The following is a 20,492-nucleotide window of genomic DNA, read 5'->3' as shown; positions in this document are numbered from 1 at the left end:
TGAAATTCATTGAGCACCCATCATGTGCCTGGCTTGGTGCTCAGCACTTGGGAGCAAGTCACAGACATGGGCGTTTCTCTCGTAGAACTTCCAGTTGTAGAAAGGAGATTGGCATTAATGTAGGAAAGCTGGGGTGCCTGGGTGGCTCCTTCCGTTAAGCATCTGACTTCAGCTCAGGTCATGATCCATGGCTGGTAGGTTCGAGCCCTGCTTCAGGCTCTGTGCTGACAGCTCGGAGCCCGGAGCCTGCTTCGGATTCTGCTTCTCCCTCTCTCTCTGCCCATTCCCTGCTCGCACTCTGTCTTTCTCAAAAATAAACATTAAAAATATATGTAACGTGGGGCGCCTGGGTGGCTCAGTCAGTTAAGCGTCCGACTTCAGCTCAGGTCATGATCTCACAGTTACTGAGTTCGAGGCCTGTGTCGGTCTATGTGCTGACAGCTCAGAGCCTGGACCCTGCTTTGGATTCTGTGTCTCCCTCTTCTCTCTCTGTCCCTCCCCCACTAGTGCTCTGTCTCTCTCTCTCTCTCAAAAATAAACATTAAAAATTTTTTTTAAATATATGTATGTAACGTAATAAAGTCAAATGACAGCTGTGATGTGTGCTGGGACAGCCTGTGCCCTTGGGGCGTGAAGTCTGGCTGAGGCTGGGGAGTGGGGCAGAGCCAGAGGGCCATGCTGGGCACTGGCCATGGGGTTCTGAGGCAGGGCTTGGTAAGGAAAGCGAGTCCTCCAGATGTGAGCTTCCAAAAGGCCTGCCTCCTGCACTGCCCTAGCAATTTCTAGATGCTGTGGTCAGCCCCTCCCCCTTTCACCCAGTGACGGGCTGGAGTGGTTAGTGCTCTTCCTGAGGAGCCAGCCCCCCTCTGCAGAGCACCTCACCTCACCATCAGCCTTCTGGATTCTGTCCCTGTCTTTTGGGTTCCATCCCTGCAACAGAGCAAACTGAATGCCTTCTCTCTTTGGACAAAGAATGTCCCTCCCTGCACTGTTCAGCAGCCACCCTGCCCCAGTGTGTGCAGCAGGGCCCCTACTTTGCACCCCACACCATCACCCACAGCTCTCTGCAGACACAACCTGCTGCAAGATGAAGACATTTGTTGGGCCCTGGATGTTGTGCTGTTGGCCACTTCCTTCTCAAGTCGTTCTTCTCACTTTCTGAGCTTCTGGAACGCCACTCTTTTTTTTTTTTTTTTTGGTTAGACATGTCTACATGATTTCAGCCTTTGAGGGTGTGCAGGTGCCAGTGTCCCTGCCTGGGGTGCAGCTCTCTCCCAGCTTCTTCCCTTCTGAGTCCGAACACACCTCCTTCCACCTGCCAGCTGCGCCGCCTCACAGTGCTTGGTGTGTCTTGTTTGCTTATCACCTGTCTGCTCTTCTCTCCAGAGCCCCGGGTCCCCAATGCAGAGACCTGCTCATCTCGTTGGCCGACTAAACGTGCATCTATCTGTTCGCGGAGGAGTCGGCGGCCCCGGGGTCTCTGGATATTTGTTGCGTGTTCAGTGGGTGCATTCCTGTGTGAGAGAAAATAGGGCACGATACTGCTCGTGTGTGTCCAGGTTGGGTCCACCTGGCGTGTGAGCCTGGACAGGTGTACGTTTGCGAGGGGACTGGCTTTGAGCACCGTGACGCGCCGAGCCCGAGTCCCCGGTGCGGCCCCCGGTGCGTTCCCCGGTACGTGGAGCCGCGTGCAGACATCTTTGAGGTGTCAGTGCCCAAGGAGGACAGGAACAGACTGGGGGAGGAGGCCAGGTCCCGGGCGGAGGAAGAGGGAAGTGCACGCCCCGCGCCTGCGCAGTGACCGGCCGCACCCCTAGCGGCCAGCTCGGCCGCGCTCGGGCCCAACTGTCAGCAGCTGCGGGCTTTGGGCGACCGGGGGCGGGGCGGAGCACGAGGCGGAGTTTGCGCACTCCTGCTCTCTGGGGCCTGGTGGGCGGGGTGGAGAGAGGGGGAGAGGGACGCGACTCCGGCCAATGAGCGCAGAGATCGTGTGGGGGCGGGGCCGGACTGCCGCGCGCCGGGCCGCGGTTGGCGGAGGGCGGCGGGGGCGGGCTCGGCGTGCGGCCCCGCCCACTCCGGTCCGGGGCTTGGCGGGAGGGCGGCGCCCGGGCCGCCGCGGCCGCAGCTTCTCAGGTAAACGGCGACCGGGAGCCGGGGACCGGCGGCGCTCGCTCGCAGAGGCGCCCCTCGGGGAAGCCTGGGCCCGAGAGTCTGGGGGCCACCCCCTCGGCCGGGCCGCGCGGGAATCCAAGTCGGGAGGCGCCTCTCCAAGGTCAGCGGACGAGCGCGAGGAGGGTCCCGGGCGTCGCGGGGCCGAGCCCGCCCCCTTCCCTGTGCTCAGGTGCGTCCAGTCCCCGGAGGAGCCGGATTTGCCGCGTCACAAGCCGGAAGAGGCCCGGCTGCCTGGCCCCTCACCTTCCTCACGCAGACTCGGGATGCCGAGTCCGGTGCCCGTGCCCTCCCTGGGAGGTGTGAGGTCCGCTCCCCTGCTCCCCGCCGCGAGGACACCGGGGTGTCCAATGGAGCAAGCCAAGCCTGAACTCTGAGAGCCCCAAAGCTCAGGGGGCATTGCATTCCCGATTTCTCCGACATTCAGGGAGGCGGTCGGAGCGGGGAAGTAATTTGTCCAAAGTCACGAGGATTATTGGTCACAGAGTGTAGGTCGCAAAGCTGGAAGGGCCGCAGGAAACCCAGCTCTCAAGTCCAGGGGAGAGCTGGGTGGTGCGCGGCCGGGGCTGGCCCCCAGGCCCGGATGCTGGGCTCCGACCTTCCTGCAGTATAGCGGTAGGCCCCCAGGAGAGGGCTCTGTCGGAGCGAGCAGGGCTGGACTGAACACACTTGCACACTCTCCCCTTCGCCAGCCTAGCCGAGGTGGGGGCGGGGCTTACCCGCTCAAGCGAGCTGAGTACCGAGGGGTGGGGGGGGGGGCACAGAGGCGTGGCTGTGTGGCGGTTGGGGAGGGGCAGGTGGGGCTGCGGTGGAGGCTGGCTTTGGGGCAACAGTTTTGGAGGCAGTGACCACCTTGGAAAGGGATGGCGGTAGGGGTGAGAAGAAGAGGGTCAGTGAGCGGACCATAGAGTGCTGGGCCGAGGTGGAGAAACAGGAAGGGGTGGTGCTGGTTCCTGGCCCAGATATCTGAGCGCCTGGTGACAGGAAGACATGGCAGGTGGGTTGCGGGCCATGGACAGGTCAGGGGTAAAGGTGGTGAGTTGAGTGCTAGAGCTGTCGGGGTTGAGTGGTGGCGCCTGGTCCAGATGGGGATGCCCGGCGGGCACTGGGCCCCAGGAGACCCCTGTGGGAAGCGCCAGTCAGGCGAAACTTCAGCAGCGGCTTGACTGTGATGTGGTTCCATCTCACGCCTGTAGTCCTGGCAGCCCAGGGGCCTGAGCATGCTGCTGTCCGCAGCGTCCTCCTTTCCAGGCCTCAGGCCGTCGTGGTTCAAGCGGGCCGGGGTTTCCCGTCTCTCCATGGTATCACAGAGGAGTGACCGGAGTTGAGCTCACTTGGTTACCTTGAAACCAATATGCAGGCTGCCGGCTTGTTCAGACCTGCACCTCAGTTTCTCATCCCCCCCCGCCCCCCGGGGCTGTTAGCTGCCTGCAAACATGGTTGGATCAGAGGTGGCATCTGCATTCATCGCTAGTCCCGTGTGCTTGGAAGCAGGTGTTTGCGCTTAGTTTTCAGGCCTAGGGTCCCCTGAGGCCCAGGTAAGCAGTCGGGTTGAGGCTGGTCTGCAGCCGCAGATCTCGTGAGTCCCATGAGCCAAGTTATTTGATCTCTTTGGGGTGGGGGCTCCAGGAAAGCCCCTGTGGCTCCTGGCCGGTGCTTAGGGGATACCGGCTGCCGGAGTTACAAGAACTGTGGTTTCTTTGCCGAGCTGGAGGACTACCTGGCTTTGGGGGTTTGCATGTGAACCCAGTGACACAGCTTGGCATGACTAACGTTGAGAAATAGCGTAATCAAGTGACTGTGAGCAATGAGCCGTGGACTGCCTCTCCCAGGTCATCAGCCCAGGTCCTTGTTGGTAACTCTGGAAGTCTATTCTTCCTCTGGCTCCTGTGCTAGAGGGGAAGTCCCGGGGCCTGCTGCGGGGGTGGGGGGCATTCCTGTGACCCCACAGGGTGTCCTGACTTCCCAGTCTCCCACACGCCTGTCAGGTGGACCCATGGCTGCCTCTGGGCAGTGGTGCCCATGGCCTCCTCGCCTCCCATGCCCCCTTCTGACACTTCGCTGCAGTTGGCCCAGCATCTCTGTGCCCTCCACGTGCCATGTGGCAACCATAATACACCTGGGTGCCCTTCAAGCCAGGGGCTTGGACTCTGGGCTTGGACGGCACCTGGTCGGCTTACTAAATGCGGTTCAGTGACTGTCTAGTTGAGGTGAATGAGGAGGAAGCCGCTTCTCCGCTTCGCTACAGGGTGTAGGATGCAGACAGGGAAGACCCTGTGAACCCTGCCCTCGTGACCTCTGCGGGCGCTTCAGGGCGTGGGTCCTGGCTGGGTCCCGGCTGGGTCCCGCCCTGCTGTTACCTAGCGATGTGTCTCTCTCTGTGTGCGTTAAAAGAGATGGTGCCTCTAAGGTACCGCCCGGGCGGTCAGTGCTCGGCACATGCTGCCCGTGAGATGCAGGGTGCCTTCCAGACCCTTCCTTGTCTCTGCACCCTCTTCCCCTGCAGAGCCTTCGTCTTGGTTTGCCATCAGCAGTCTGCTCGCCGTTGGTTTGTCTTCATAGAGAGCAGCGTCTGTGCTGCTGTCCCTGTGGGTCCAGTGTCAGCACACGGGCCACCCAGCCTGGGGCAGGGGCAGCGGACGGGACCCTACAAAACTGGTCTTGCTCAGCTGAGCACACTTTCCTTTTCTGTTTGATGGTCAAGCTCCGCTCCTTGCACTGTGGTTCATACGAATGTACCTACCCACCACTTTCTCTCATTGGTTGTTTTTGTTTTTTTATACAAATCTGACCAGATCTCCGATTGGTATTTGTCTTTCTTCTAACATCTCTGTGCACTTGTGTGAGGGTTTCTGTAGATAGAAGGTGGGTGTCAGAAGATGGGTGACGCGATCGCACGGTGTGACCCTTAGGGCTCTCAGCAGATGTCCCACAGGCTCTGCTGCCTGTCCCCGCTGTGCAGTGACTACGGCACCGATGACGTCCGATGCTGGTGGAGCAGCAGGCCTCCCTGCAAGCCTTTCCCTTGTGACACAAATGGAGCCCGTGCCCGAGTCCTGAACTAAGCTGCCTGCCAGTGCGGGGGAGGCCAGGGCTTGCCCCTCTGCCGGCTGTCTCTTCTGGAATTGTGTACCCTCTTTGTCCATTTTCCTGCTTGTCATCCTGATGTAGGTGAGCTCCTTTGCATGTTAATGTGGGACACATTTTCCTCTTGTTACACCTGTTGTGAGTGAGTTGTCCTTCTTTCTCTTTTGTTTACCTTCTGCTCTGGTGGTTGGATGAGTTGTGTGCGCACGGAGGCTTGTATGCTTAGGTATAAGTGTACGTATGTGGTTTTCAAGTCTTATGTATGTTTTTGACCTTCAGAAACTTTAAACTTTTATATTGTCAAACTGAGCAGTGTTCATTAAGGTGTCTGTGTTTTTGTGTGGGGCTTAGAACGTCCTTTTCTACTTCAAGATGATAAAATATTTACCTATATTTTCTTTGTTTTTTAAACTGTATTTATTTAAGCAACCTCTGTATTCAGTGTGGCGCTCAAACTCATGCCCCCAAGGTCAAGAGCCACATACTCCATGGGCTGAGCCAGCCAGGTGCCCCTGCCTGTATTTTCTGCCAGGACTTTTACATTTCATTTTTCCATTTAACTCTTATGTGCATCTAGAATTCGTGTTGGAATAAAGAAGGATGTGGGGAGGCTAACGTTTTCCCTGAGTGTTTAACTAGCTATTTCAATGCTATTTATTGTTGACTAATCTGTCTGTAGGATGTAAAACCCTTTCTTGTATAATATGTTTACCTCCTTATTGGTGTTCATTTCTGGACTTTCTATATAGTTCTGTTGATTTAATACACTTTAATATAAATCCTCCTCTTCATATACTTTAAAAAGTTTAATTGGCTATTCGTGTATGTTCATTCTTTTTTTAAGTTTATTTATTTATATTAGAGAGAGCCAACGAGCATGTGAGTGGGGAGGGGCAGAGAGAGAAGGAGAGAAAGAATCCCAAGCAGGCTCTGCACTGACAGTACAGAGCCTGATGTGGAGCTTGAACTCACAAACTGTGAGATCATGACCTGAGCTGAAACCGAGTCAGCTCTTCGACCGACTGAGCCACCTAGGCGCCCCCGTGTTAATTCTTCTCTATGAATTTTGGAACCATTGCATCAAGTACCCTCCAGTATCCTGAATCATATATTTACACATTCAGAAAGTTGACAGTTTTACAATATTGAATCATATGGAAGGATTTTGATTTTATTCCTTCAATGAGCAGTATTTAAAAAAATTCTGTGCACACTAAGGGTAAAAACCAAAACTTTTTCCCTTGCAGTGCAGTGGAGAAGACAGGGAAACTGGAACATACAACTGATCTTATATTCATCGTGTGAACAAAGGGTTGTGGGAACATTCCATCACTTGCTGGAAGGTTGGGTGAGCAGGAGTCCCGTGGTAGAGGCCAGGCAGGACATCCTTGCAGAGGTGCTGAGAGTCCAGACCGTGGCCAGGGGTTTGCAGGTGGCCAGGACACCTAGAACGTAAAGGACGGAGAAAGAAGCAGAGAGGGGTTTGGGCCTGGGTCTGGGTCACGACAGCCCATGGTGAAGGCGTTAGGTTCTGTGGGCAGCAGGAGGACTGGTAAGTCGCGGTGAGGCCTGCTAGGGTCAGCGTTTGTAAAGGTCAGCACTCTGGGCACGGAGGAGGCGTGTGGGGGGGTGGCCCAGGCAGGATGGTCCATGAGACAGGCGGGGTACAGGACCTCAGTGGGGCAGTAGGGCGTCTACCGCCTGAGTGAAGGGCGGAAGGAGGGCAGTGGGGGGTGCTGACGTTTATTACACTGTGTCTGTCACCGAGGGGTGTGACTTGGTGCCATTAATTTCATTCCCTTAACAGTGTATTCGAAGAGAAGAAGTTTTTTGATGAATTTAAGTTTATCAAGTCTTTTTTTTTTTTTTTTTGGTGTAGATTTTGCCTTTGGTGTCAGTCGTGGAGATTTTCTTCTTTTTTTTTTTTTCCTCCCTCAGAAGTTTTACAGTTTTAACTTTTACATTTAGGTCTGTAAATCATTTTGAGTTTTTATACGTGGTGTGAAGTTTAGACTGAAGTTTGTTTTATTGGATGCAGATGCCCAGCTGTGCAGCACTATTTGTTGACGAGACTATCCCTTCTCCCCTGAATAGACTTTGTACCTTTGTTAAAAATCAATTGGCCATATAAGTCTTGATGTCAGGTAGGGTACGTCCCCCAATCTTTTTTTTCCAGAAGCGTTCTGGCAATTCTAAGTCTTCACACTTTCAGGTGAATTTTAGAATTAGTTCGTCCATTTCTACAAAAAGCCTGCTAGGATTTTGACTGGGATGCATCTGTAGATCCATTTAGGAACAACTGATATCTTAGCACAGTATATCTCTCCATTTATTTAAGTTTTCTTTAACTTTTTAAAAATTTTATTTTAGCGCATGAGCGGGAGAGAGGGGCTGAAGGGGAGAGAGAGAATCTTAAGCAGGCCGCACGTTCAGTGTGGAGCCCAATGCAGGGCCCGATCCCATGACCCTGGGATCATGACCTGAGTCGAAATCAAGAGTCAGATACTCAACAGACTGAGCCACCCAGGAGCCCCAATTTTTCTTTTTTTAATGTTGTATATAATTTATTCATAGTGAAAATATTATATACATATATATTTTTTAGCTTACCTCTAAGTTAGTTAGCATATAGTGCAGCATGATTTCAGGAGTAGATTCCTTAATGCCCCTCCCCCATTTAGCCCATCCCCCTCCCACAACCCCTCCAGTAACCCTCTGTTCTCCAGATTTATGAGTCTCTTATGCTTTGTCCCCTTCCCTGTTTTTATATTATTTTTATTCCCTTCCCTTATGTTCATCTGTTTTGTCTCTGCTGTCAGCACAGAGCCTGACATGGGGCTTGAACTGATGAACCACGAGATGATGCCCTGAGCTGAAACCGAGAGTTGGATGCTTAACCAACGGAGTCCCCCAGGCGCCCCTGATGTACTATTCTTCTTATATGTTATTGGATGATTTGATAAAATATCGTTAAGAATTTTTACATTTGTGCCTGTGAGGGATATTGGCCTATGATTTTCATTGTTTGTAATACCTTTGCCTGCTTTTGTTATCAGAGTAATGCTGGCCTCATAGAATCAGTTGGGAAGTATTCCCTTGTTTTCAATTTTCTTGGAAGAATTTGTGTAGAGTTGGTATTACTTCTTCCTTAAATGTTTGGTAGAATTCCCCCAGGGAAGTCATTTAGGCCTTTCATCTAGAACTTTCTCTTTGGGAGGATTTATTTTTTTATTTTTTTAAGTTTATTTATTTTGAGACGGAGGGAGCAAACGGGGAAGGGACAGAGAGAGGGAGAGAGAGAATCTCAAGCAGGCTCCGCACCACCAGTGCAGAGCCTGATGCGGGACTCAAACTCATGAACCGCGAGATCACGACCTGAGCTGAAATTGGATGCTTAACTGACTGAGCCACCCAGGTGCCCCTCTACGGGAAGATTTTTGACTTTTTAAATTTGCCGAGATTTGTTTTAATGCCCAGAATGTAGTCAGTCTTGGTTAGCATTCCATGTGCTTTTGGAAGGAATATACTACTTGTGATGAATGGATGGTTCTATAAATACTACTTAGGTCAAGTCGGTTGACAGTATTGTTCAGGTCTTCTGTACCCTTACTGATTATCTGTACAATTGTTTTGTCAGTTATAGAGAAATCTCTACTATAATTTCTATTTTTCTATTTCATTTTGCATTTCTATTCGTTTTGGCTTTGTGATTTTTGAAGTTCTGCTATTAGGCACATAAACGTTTAGGGTTGTTATGCCTCTGAAACCTACTCTGTCTATTCATATAGTTACTCCAGCTTTCTTGCGACTGGTGTCGGCCTCGTTTTTCTTTACCCACCCTTTTAACCTCTTTATGCTAACATGTGTGGTCTTTCCTGTGGTTTCTTGTGAAATACAGTTATAACTGTCTAGCTGTCTTTGTCTATGAATTCTTCTGCATCGTTTCTGGATCAGTTATATTGACTGATTCATTCTCATTGTGGGTTGTTTTTGTTTTGTTTTATGTTTTTTGTTTTTGTTTTTGTTTCTTTGCTTCTTTGCATGCCGAGTAATTTTTTGCTGGATGTCAGACATGTTATTTTACCTTGCTGGTGCTAGGTATTTTTGTGTTGCTATTATTCTTGAACTTTGCTGGGATGTAGCTAAGTTACTTGGGAACAATTTGATCTTTTCAGGTCTTTTTTTGTGTTTATTTATTTAAAAAAATTTGTTTTAAGCTTTATTTATTTTTGAGAGAGAGATGGACAGAGTGTGAGGGGGGGAGGAGCAGAGAGGGAGACCCAGAATCCGAAGCAGGCTCCAGGCTCTGAGCTGTCCTCACAGGGCCCAACACGGGGCTCGAACCCACGAACCATGAGATCATGACCTGAGCCAAAGTCGGCCGCTAAACCGACTGAGCCATCCAGGTGCCCCACTTTATTTGTTTTTAAATGTTTATTTATTTTTGAGAGAGATATATAGAGAGAAAAGAGAAAGTGGGGGGGGGGAGCGCAGAGAGAGGGAGACAGAGGATCTGAAGTGGGCTGCGAGCTGACAGCAGAGAACCCGATATGGGGCTTGAACTCACAAACCATGAGATCCCGACCTGAGCTGAAGTCAAACCCTTAACTGACTGAGCCACCCAGGCGCCCCTTCAGGTCTTACTTTTAGCTTTGTTAGGTGAGAGCAGACAGCGTCTAGCCTATGGCTAATTTTATTTTTTTACCAAGGCAAAACCCTTTTGAGTGCTCTTCCCAATACTCTGACTTTTGACGTTTTCCCCTTGGGCTGCTGGGAACAGCCCCGTTCCTGGTCTGTTGTGAGTTCTGGTGATGTTTCTGCTGGGTTTTTTGGGTAGTTCTTTCCCTGGCTTTGGTAGTTTTTTCTCAGATATGGTGCTTGAATCAGTTTTCTGTTGCTGCTATGATAAGTTACCACGGACTTAGTGCCTTAAATGATGTATATGTATTATTCTAGAGTCCCTGAGAACTTTAGGCTGGAGGCAGTAGGGCCGTACTCCTTGCTGGGGTCTCTGGGGAGAATCTCTCCTGCTCTTTCACGTTGTTGGCACAATTTGGTTCGTTGTGGCTGTAGGACCGAAGTCCCCGTTTCCTTGCTGGCTGTAAACTAAGGGACACGTCCGGCTTTTAGAGGCCACCCAAATTATGTGGTCCAGAGCCTCCTTCCTCTGTCTTTAAAGCAAGCCAGGGGGGGTTGAACCCTTCTCACGCTTCAAATTTCTCCTCCTCCTCCTTCCATCTCCTCTCTTTGCCCCGCTGGGAGGGGTTCTCTGCAGTTTAAGGATTTACATACACCCTTTCGCTAGTCTCACCCGCATAAGCCAGGGGAGTCCCCCCACCTCAGGGTCTGTACCCTTAATCCCATCTGCCGAGTCCCTTTTGACATGTAACATATTCACAGGTTCTGGGGGTGAGGACATAGGCATCTTTGGGGACATTACTCTGCTGCCCAGCACTGACCAGTAAGTCCGCCAGGACCCTCTGCAGATCTCTGGAGTTCTCTGTGGTGCTAGCGTCTATAGACTGGCAGGACCTAGGTCTCCCAAGATGCTCCCAGTTGTCTCAAGCCGGGGGTATTGCCGGGTCCTGGTGATTCCTCCTCAGCCTGGATGCACCCTCCGGGCCGTGAGCTGGAGTGGCTACAGGGCTCCCGTCCTTCATTTCCTGACGTCTGTCACCCTGAGAACTGCAGGTCCATGTGTTTTGTCCAGCTTTCTAGTGGTTTGGGTCAGGAGGGCAGTTGGTCCGTTACTCCCGTCTGGGCTGGGAGCTGAAGCCTCTTACACTTATTACTTACTCTTTGCTTCTGTTTGAGGTGGGTGCATGTGGCCTTTTGCACTTGTAGGAAGAGCGTTTCGAACTTGGAATTTGAGTTGGTTTAACCCTGTTTCTTCCTGGGTAGTGGAGACAGGCAGCCGTGTCCCCTCTGGGGACAGCCGCTTGTCTCGTAGATGCAGACCAGGTCTAGGCATCGGGATTTGGGTTCTGTCTGAGCATGTGTCGCCACTGCCTTTGAGAAGATCTTCGGATTCTTTCTGGAACCTGCTGCCAGCATACTTCATACCCTGCCTGATGGCTGCGACCTTTCAGCCCTTCATCCTTTGTGGGTTTGGGTTTTTTGGCCACCTTCTTGCTCTGCCACAAGTGAAATGTGTGTTTCTATTTCTTGTTTTCCTTGTTACTTTTAGATGCTTTCCAGGAAGAAAGGGGAAACACCTTGCTGATGCCAGCGTCTTTGAACCAGTGTCTTCTTCTGCTTTCTCTCCGCCTGGGATTCCTGGAGATTTCTGGTTTGCTAATTTTATCTTGTTTTCTAGTGTTCTTGTGGGTTTATTCTTTTAAAACTTGCATCTTCGGGGTACCTGGCTGGCTCAGTCGTGGAGCACGGGACTCTTGATCTCGGGGCTGTGAGCTTGAGCCCCATGTTGGATGTAGAGATGACTTAAAAGTAAAATCTTTTTAAAAATTGAAAAAAAGTACTTGCATCTTCTCTGGTCATCTCATTGAGGTTTTGGTGGGGCACGTGTGTGTGCTTGGGCCGGTCTGCCTTCCTGGGCATGTGTGGTGTTGTCACTTATAATTCTGCCACCACTCGCCCCGGGATTTCTCACTTCCTTCCTTCCTGTGTTCGTAGCCAGATGAGTGTCCTCTTGCTTGGTTAGGGCCAGGTCATGGCACCTCCTCTCTCGTCTCTGTCCTTTTATGGATGAGAGGTGATCAGGGGAGGGTCCAAGATGGAGGCGACCCACCGAGGGGCGGTGGGATTGCCCTCTCACGGAAGACATCAGTGTTAGAAAGCCGTCAGCTACAGCGCCGAGGGCCTGAGGTCCCTCTGACCTTATAGGACCTTGGAGAGTGTCACGTAGGTCCAAGCGTGGCCCTGCGCTGAAGAGGCAGGGGCATTTGCCTACTGGTGGGTTTTACTCTCGGGGCCCATCTGCTGCAAGGGCTGCCTCGAGGCGTGTAGTGCCTGAAAGCCACATCTCTCAAATGCCAGGGGCGGTTTGGATGGTTGGTTTCCTCTGCCAGTGAACCCGCCAGACCCCATGCTGCCCTTCCAGCGTCTCTCGTTGTGCTAGAATTCTCAGGCACGGGGTGTCAAGCCTGTGGTGATCCGCCTTGTCCTTGGCTCTCGGGGACAGGTTTCCCTGCTGTGCACAGACTGCGGGTGACGGGTGACGTCAGCCTCGTGCGCACCCTCTCTCGTTTACAGAGTGATGGAAGCTGCTGTAGGTGGAGTCGGGGGGCACATCTGCCCCTCTCACCGTGCGGGCTCACATCACCCTGGCCGGGCTGCCGGGTGCGGCAGAGGGGAGCTGGGAACCGTGGGGGAGGGCGCCTTCCGCCCTCCGTGACCGCCATCCGCCGTGTGCCAGATGGCTCCCTCGCGAGAAGGCACTGATGTCCTGTTTCACGCCTGTTTTTTTAAGCTTACTTATTTATTTATTTTTGAGACAGAGAGGGAGAGAGTGTGTGAGCAGGGGAGGGTCAGAGAGAGAGGGAATCCCAAGCAGGCTCTGCGCTGTCAGCACAGAGCCTGACGTGGGGCTCAATCCCATAAATCGTGAGATCATAACCTGAGCTGACATCAAGAGTCGGCCGCTTACCCAAGCCCCCAGGCGCCCCTGAAATCATGGTTTATACAAACACGGTGACGGCCTGTAAACCGAGGACTCTTATGGTTTAATGTGTTTTCGGTTACTCCAGGTTTGAGAAGAAGCTGCCCGAGCTGACGCCGGTGAGGCGGCCGAGATGGCAGAGCCCTACGTGAAGAGTGAGTGAGTGGGCTGGGCAGGGACATGGGGCAGTGGAGCGCCTGCCAGCTTGGAGTCTGGGACCCGGCCGAGCGTGGCGTTGAGTGAACAGGCTTTGAGGGAGGCACTGTCGCATGGCATGAACAGGCTCTCTCCGAGCTCTCGGTAAAGAAAAGAAAACGAGGTCGTTGTCTGCGTAGCTGCTGAATCAGAGGGGGCCGATTGGGCTGCAGGCTCCGTGTAGTGTGGGGAGTGATGTTTGCCGGGTGAAGGGGGCTTTGTGCTCTGAGTAGGGGGGCCCTGTGCCTCTGCCCCTTTCTACACAAGACCTGGGTCCAGCAGCCACCCTGGCTGTCCACCCTGTCCCTGCCCCCAGGGCCAGCGGTTTGCTGAGGCGAGGGGAGAGACGTCCTCGCCCCACAGAGCGCCTCCCCCAGGAGTGAGGATCCATAAGCGCCGTTCGCAGTCCCCGGGCCCTGGCTCTGGGGACACTGAGGATGGCAGGGTCCTGTCCGGGGGCACCGAGCCGGAGAGGTCTGGCTCTGAGTGTGGAGCATTGACCAGCAGGGATGGGACGGTGGAGAGTTGTCTCTGGGGGCAGGTGGCAGACCTCGGGTGCTGCCCGGTGTGGGGTAGATGGCCACCTAGCCCTGAGTCTATAACACCTGCCTTTTACAGCAGCCACGGTTGGGGGGGCGGGGGGCACGAAGCAAACACAGCCTGGGACGGAAGGTCAGGGGTTAGCCAGGGTGGCCTCGGAGCAGCCGGCCGGTGGGTCCCAGACAGAGACCCTGGCGAGCAGGCCGGAGGGAGGCAGTGTGTGTGCAAGAGTGCCTTGGGTGTGTGCGGCCGAGGTGTGCAAGGTGGCCAGGCGGTGGGGCCTGGGGGAGGTTGCTGGGGCAACGGGAAAGTACAGGGGTCGGGGAAGGGTAGGCGTCCTCCAACTCACAGGCCCAGGCGGTGGCTGGCGGGGTCGGCCGGGCCTGAGCACGCACGCCGGGCTTTGTCTCTGTAGAGCTGTCCACCATCCTGCTGGAGGCCATCACCGACAAGGACCCTCTGGTGCAGGAGCAGGTCTGTGGCGCCCTGTGTGCCCTCGGAGAGGCGCAGCCAGCGGAGGTGCTCCGAGCCTGTGAGGAGTACCTGTGGCAGCACGAGAAGGTATTCCCTGCCCGTGGCTGGTGGGTGTCGGGGGGTGAGCCGCTCCTCTAGGTGCTCCGGGGCCCTTGGGGCAGGGTCTGTAGGGGAGGGGTGGCTGCAAAGCCGGGGTCCCGGTTGCTGTGAGTAGAAAGCCGCCCCTTCCGGTCCAAGTTCCCCCGACACGGGGCATTTCCAGGACATGTGAGCCGCCTCAACTTGTGGCCTGTGGGTCCGTCCTGTCGCGGGGGCACCGGGTGGGCACGTCAGGCGGTCAGCCGCACAGCATCCAGCTGCTCACAAGCCCAGGCTGTGTTGGCGTCCCTGCTCACTCGCTGGCTCGAGGACGGACAGCTCTCCTCGCCGGGGTCTGTGCTGTCCCCCAAGGGAGAGAAAGCAGGCCACTCGCCGTCAGGGACCGCCAGAGGAACGGGTGGACGAGCGCGTGAGGGAGGGTGGAAGGCGTTCGAAGCGGGGCCGCCCGCGGAGCCCGGGCCCTCTCCCTCGCCGCCCTCCCTCGGACCGCAGGCCCCCCGTGCTGGCCGTGCCCAGGGCAGCCCTGCAGGGACGCGGGCGTGCCCGTCGGTGCCGCAGAGGAGGCTGGGAGCCAGCTCTCTGTTCCGGAGTCGCCGCCGGCCCCGGGTCTGAAGTGGTTGTGTGCCAGCTCTAGTTGTTTTCGGTGTGCTTTGGGCCCTTCCTCGGAGGGAGAGGCACTTTCACAGCCTTAAAAGACCAGTTTTCCTTGTGTTTGATCTAATACTTTGAGGTGGAAAAGGGGATCCCTGTACGGCGGGAGCTACTTCTCTCTCATGTGGGACCGCCATCTCCTAGGCAGTAGGTCAGTCCCACCGGGTGGTCACTGAGCTGATCATACGGCAGCTTAGGGCCACCCCCCCCCCCCATCCCAGCTTTGGCTCTCTTAGCCTTTCTGGCCTTTTATGTGCACGTAGGCACACTAGGGCCGCCCGTGGGGACTGTGCATAGAGCGAGTGGGGAGAGTTTACGCTCGTGCTCGGGCGCTGTGCGTGTCCACCGCGGCTCTTCCGTGGCTTCGTGGAGTTTCGCGCTGCTCACGTGCCGGACGCTGGCCCTTCCGTGTGTGGCTGAGGGCCTTTGTGATTGTTAGCGACCCATACGCAGCAAGACGTCGTGGGCTTCCTTCTGGCCGTTTTCTAGCCCATCTAGGATTTTGCACTTCCTCCAGCCTTTTTGGTTTCTTTCATCACTTTGAGAAGAAAGCTCTCCCTTTCATGTTGCGTGTTTGCAGTAAAAGTATATGAAGTGGGAAGTTCTGTCCTCTCGACTGAGCTCCTCGCCAGGCACCTCTCTCTGCCCCTACGCTGCCCCCCCCCCGCCCCCAGGTCTTGCCACCTGCCTGGCATCCTCACACCATGCGTTATGGGGTTTCACCTCCCACTGACTCTCCCTGGACGCGTGGGCGGGGCGCACACGGGGACAGACCGTCCCTGCACGGTGGCTCTCAGGCCCATGGGCGGGAAGTGGCTGGTGGAACAGAGGCAGAAGTAGTCGTCTGGGTCGGTCAGGGTCACTCCAGCACGAGCAGGCTTGGGTCTCTCACAGTTCTGGAGGCCGGGAGTCCGAGATCACGGTGCCGGCAGGTTCTGTGTCGGTGGGGACCCGCTTCTTACTTTATAGGCGGCCTTCTCCTCACCCTGTCCTCACACGGCGAAAGGGAGGAGGGAGCTCTCTGGAGCCTCTTTAGAAGGCACTAATCCCACCCCTGAGGCTGCACCCTCCTGACCTGCTCGCTTCCTGAAGACCCACCTCCCAATACTGTCACCTTGGGGTTAGGTTTCAGCACAGGCATTTTGGGGAGACCGTTTGTAGCAATAGTAAAATCAAACTTTGAACTGGTAACTAAAGGTTTTCTTCTGTTTGTTCTCTTTTTTTTTGGCTGGTTTTAACTTCATGCATTCGTGTCTGGTTTTCTCTAGAATCTCATCCTAACACAAGGGAGGTCTTTTGTTTGTTTTTTACATGTTTGTTTATTTATTCCGAGAGAGAGACATGTGTGAGAGTTTACTTGGCGCTGAGTTATTCTGCTAGGGGTTAAAATCCCAGCGTGCTCGGCAGCGAGTCGACTCCTCCACTGACCCAGGTCAGGACCTTAGACAGGTGCTGGTAGTCACCTCATGCATCGGGACCATGTGGTGACTGTCCGACCTTTGCGTCCCGTGGCGAAGGTCCTTCCTGCAGGTGACCCGGTGCAAGTTCTCGAGCAGCTCTTCTTGAGCAGAACCGGTCAGCGCTGGGGGGAAGGTGGGACGACGGGCTGGCTGGCAGCACGTGAGAGTGTGGAGCCGAAAATCTCCCACGCCCGCTCTGGGCCGGCCGGTCCCTGGGCCACCCCAGCGCGGTTCCCGCCCTGCTCGGGTGACAGGCCCGTGGCTTTATCACCGCGTGCCGCGGAGCACTACATCTTGTTCTGATGGGGCTAGTGTTCTGTCCGTTGAACTTTAAGAGCAATGTAAAATGGAAACAGAAAACCTTTTTCTTTAAAAATAGGCGACTGTTGCGATCCCTATCAAAATCCCAGGGATGGTTTTTGCAGAAATAGAAAAAGCCATCCTAAAAGCCAGACGAAACCTCAAGGGATCCTGAACAGCCAAAACAGTCTTGAAAAAGAACAAAGCTGGGGACTCACACTCGTTGACTTCAAGGCTTACTACAGGGCCGCTGGAGCCGAACACCACGGTGGAGACTGGCCGAGAGACGGGCAGAGAGACGGGCAGAGAGACGGGGCAGAGAGACGGGGCAGAGAGACGGGGCAGAGAGACGGGCAGAGAGACGGGGCAGAGAGACGGTCGTAGAGACGGGGCAGAGAGACGGGGCAGAGAGACAGGCATAGAGACGAATGCAATAGAGTCGAGAGCCTGGGAAAAACCTTTGTGTATGCGGTCAAATGAATTTTGACGCAGTTTATCACCCAGAGAACGAAAGCTAACACTGGAGCTTTCCCCCGGGAATCTGAGGCAGGTTTCGTGGGATCTGTTCGTCGATCTAGAGGTGTTTACCATCTGCGTTGGCTCTTTTCAGGAACAAAAATCGTGCCCATGAGTGGGCCCCACAGTGCAGGAGGCTGCTGGTGGCCTCCGTGGGAGGGAACCCCTGCTTTTACAGAGCTCCCTCCACCAGCCCAAGTCGCCTGTCTTTCTGGCCCCTTTTCCTCTGGTCGCCCAGGCTCAGTCCTGTCCCGGCACAGACCAGGGCACCACGTGCTGCCGTGTGTGCCGGACCCCCCTCCACCTGGATGCCCCGCTCCTGGGGGCGGGAGGTCCTCACGGGAAGGCCGGTCTTGGTCTTTCCCTGCCCCCTGCCTGTTTCTTGCCCTCCCCTCCGGTCTCTGTGAGCACCCCGGGGCTCCTGACCCTATGGAGCCTCTCCCTTGGCTGCGCCCTGCTCTGTTCACCTCACCTCTGCTGCGGTCCGTCCTTGCAGCGAGGCACCTTGGCTTCCTGGCCCCGGACCCCGCTCCCAGCCGTCACCACACGTCCTCAGTTGAGGCGAGGATGAGTGCCAGGTGGGGCCACGGCTGCCAGGTGCCGACGAGGACTGTGTCTGGGTGGGTGGAGGGCCCACCCGGAGCAGGGGAGGAACCCTAGGACAGGGCCGGCAGTGCCGTCATTTTACCGTCCAGCCTCAGCCCTTGGGGCGAGGTCAGGTCGGAAGAAGCGTGGGGAGGGGTGTGACAGACAAGGCCCCCTCGGGGCGGGGCGCGCCTGAGTGAGGAGAGGGCCTGTCAAGCAGTCTCCTCTGACCGGTCTCCCTGGGGAGCCCCAAAACTTCCTGGTGGCAGCAAACTCTGTTGTGGTAGGACCTCTCGGGGCAGGAGAGCTTCTGGCCCGGAGACCCCGGCCACAGCACGAGGGCCACCATCTGTTCACTGCGGGTGTTGCACAGAACACTCCTGGCACCTGCTGACGACCTCGTGCCCTCACCCGCTTCTCACGGTCCTTTCCTGTGCGAGGCCCCGAGAGTCTGGGGGCATGAGGAGTGGCCAGGCGTGCCCTGACCTCCCGCGTTGGGGCAGCCAGGGGTGACTGTGAGTTGAGTCACCCCTATAGAGAAAGCAGGTGTCAGCAGGCTGCCTGGGTGCGAGCTCCCCTTCCAGGACCTTCCTCGATGGTTTCTCTGGTCAGTTGGCACATCCTTACCGGACGATGATCCTGAGGGCCATGGAGACGGTCGTGAGCAGTCACATCAGTGACCTGGACAAGGACATGGCCAGGGCTGTCATCTTCCTGGCCTCCAGCGAGATGACCAGGGTGAAGGTATGGGGGGCACCTGCCTGCTCGGGGAGGGGAGCTTCTTTCCTAGGACTTTGACCCGAGTGCATTGGGAACGTGGGCTCCCATCTGGCTGCCTTGGGCCGGCCGCCCCTTCCTGCACACTGAGTGCCCTGCTGGGATGGGGAGGCCCGCCCCTAAGTGTAGAGGTGGAGCTGGAGCAGAGACAAACTTCTGGAAGTCTCAGGGCAGATGCAAGGGCACCGGTGCCGGCCCCCCAGCGTGAGGAGGACGTTGCCAGGCTCTGCGCGGGGCCGGCTCCCGGTGGCAGCACTTTCCTCTCCCTGCAGGTGGAGGGGGCAGGTGCTCGGCTCCTGGGGGGAGGGGGAAGCAGGGGATACTGGGGGAGGGGGCTTGGGAGAGTTCTCTAGCAGGTGCTCACGGGGAGCCTGAGAACAGGGCACGATGTCCCATTGTTGCTTCTTGGGCAATTTCAGGGTGAGGTCCTGTGTCCCTTGCTTGATCGGGGCATCAGTGCACGTTTTCGGGGCGGGGGGTACAGGACTTGGTGTGTGACTGGCAGCAGGCTGCCAGCAACGTCCTGGTGGCTGTTGGGAAGCAGTTCATCGGCCTGGTGATGGAGGAGGTGCTGAGCAAGTTCCAGCCTGGGGCCCTGCCGCACTACTTCGTCGTGCAGACCCTCGCCAACCTGGCGGCTTCCAACGGTAGGTTCCGCCTGGCCTGCCCCCACCGGCATTCGGAGCGAGTGGGGGGGGGGGACCTCTCCACCACCCGCCCCGGGCCGTGTGGCCTGGGGGCATGGGGCGGGCACACGGCGGCCAGGCCAGGTGAGGCGGGGGTTCCCTGACGCCCCCCCCCGCCCCCCATTTTGCAGTGTTCGGCATGGTGCCCTTCCTGACGTCCATCCTGAGCACCATGCTCCCCATGCTGGGCATGGCCAAGCACGATACGATGAGGGTGGCGTTTTGCTGTGGTAAGATGGGGTCTCCGGGGCGAGGGCTGGGAGCTGCCTGCCCACCCCTTGGGTCTGGGGAGGGTCATGAGTCCTCTGGGCGGCGGAGGAGGGCTGAGCGGCCCTGGGTGACTGCGGATGTGTGGGCAGGTGGGCACTGCTGCAGGCGGGGACTCGGCCCGGGCGTCCGGCTGCTTCTGTCCGCTGGCAGGGGCCCCTGTACCTCACAGTGCGGTTCCCCGAGGCCAGGACACTTGTGGAGGTGCGGGAAGAAACCTCCCCAGAGCCGCAGAGACTTCCCACATGTCTCCCTGCTCAGTACTGGGTATCTCCGAAAGGGGTCCTTACTCCCCTCCCTCCCAGGTCTGCTGCCCTCTGTGCACTCAGCAGGGACGGCTTCTCAGGGCGGGGTCCGTGCACAGTGTGGAGGGGGTGTGGGGGGGATGGCTCCTCACGGCGGGCCCTTCGAGGCAAGGGAGGCATTCCTGTTGGGAGGAGGGCAGAGGGTCCTGAAGTGTGGAAGGTGCCGTGGGCGGCTGCACCCACATTGCGTGGCTTCCTCTGGAACGCCCGCAGCCCTGGCACTGAGTGGGGAGCAGGGCTCCGGTTAGGAGGGTCCTCGGTAAGGGAAGGGTGTGGTGACTGGACAGGGTCAGGGCACCTGGAGCTCAGCTGAGGGCTTGTCGGGTATTTGCCGGCCGGCCTGCTGCCCCCACTCCCTGCCGTGTACTTGGGGGCGCCTGGGGCCTTTCACAGCAGCATACTGGAGCCCGGGGCCCTCGTCCGCCCCGCTCGCGGGGGCTTCGGATCCTGGGGCCCCGGGGAGGGGCTCCAGCTCCTGCCGGCCGTCCTTACGGCCCCTCGCTCCCATGTCCCTTGTCCCTGCCACGGCCTCCTTCCTGTCTTCTTCTCACGTGCTCCTCCCACCGCGGGTGATGGCAGACTCCCCGGGTTAAACTGTAGGAACCCTCCTTGACCTGGTTTCGGGTAACAAGAATTTTCGTCAGGGTCCTGGGACAGCTGAGCTGGGGATTCCCACCGGGCTGGATGGCAGAGCAGGACCCAGAAGGTGGGGCGTGGGGATGTGTTTGCAGGTGCTGGAAGCAAGGGGGGGTGGGGAGCTGGG

General features: G+C 56.2%; 1 protein-coding gene across 15 annotated transcripts in view; it reads left to right on the top strand.

Annotated features, from left to right (window-relative positions):
* The first annotated feature begins 2,048 nt into the window (after positions 1-2,048).
* MROH1 (maestro heat like repeat family member 1) overlaps positions 2,049-20,492 on the top strand; it is a 62,617-nt gene continuing 44,173 nt past the window's right edge. For 8 of the 15 annotated variants that reach the window (XM_027063626.2, XM_027063625.2, XM_027063624.2 and 5 more), the window contains exons 1-6: positions 2,069-2,341; positions 12,963-13,029; positions 14,025-14,170; positions 18,307-18,438; positions 18,956-19,118; positions 19,289-19,387. In XM_027063626.2, coding sequence (XP_026919427.1) covers positions 13,008-13,029; positions 14,025-14,170; positions 18,307-18,438; positions 18,956-19,118; positions 19,289-19,387 — 562 coding nt within the window. In that variant the 5' untranslated portion in view covers positions 2,069-2,341; positions 12,963-13,007. Of the gene's footprint in view, positions 2,342-2,393; positions 2,785-11,443; positions 11,546-12,962; positions 13,034-14,024; positions 14,171-18,306; positions 18,439-18,955; positions 19,119-19,288; positions 19,388-20,492 lie in introns of those variants that run through there. The other 7 variants (XM_053208372.1, XM_053208369.1, XM_053208378.1 and 4 more) reach the window with 7 other exon arrangements.

Source organism: Acinonyx jubatus, chromosome F2 (assembly GCF_027475565.1).
Source record: "Acinonyx jubatus isolate Ajub_Pintada_27869175 chromosome F2, VMU_Ajub_asm_v1.0, whole genome shotgun sequence".
In the NCBI taxonomy this organism is placed as follows: domain Eukaryota; kingdom Metazoa; phylum Chordata; class Mammalia; order Carnivora; family Felidae; genus Acinonyx; species Acinonyx jubatus.
Note: the sequence above shows the minus strand (reverse complement) of the source record. Positions and strands in the feature narration are given on the sequence as shown.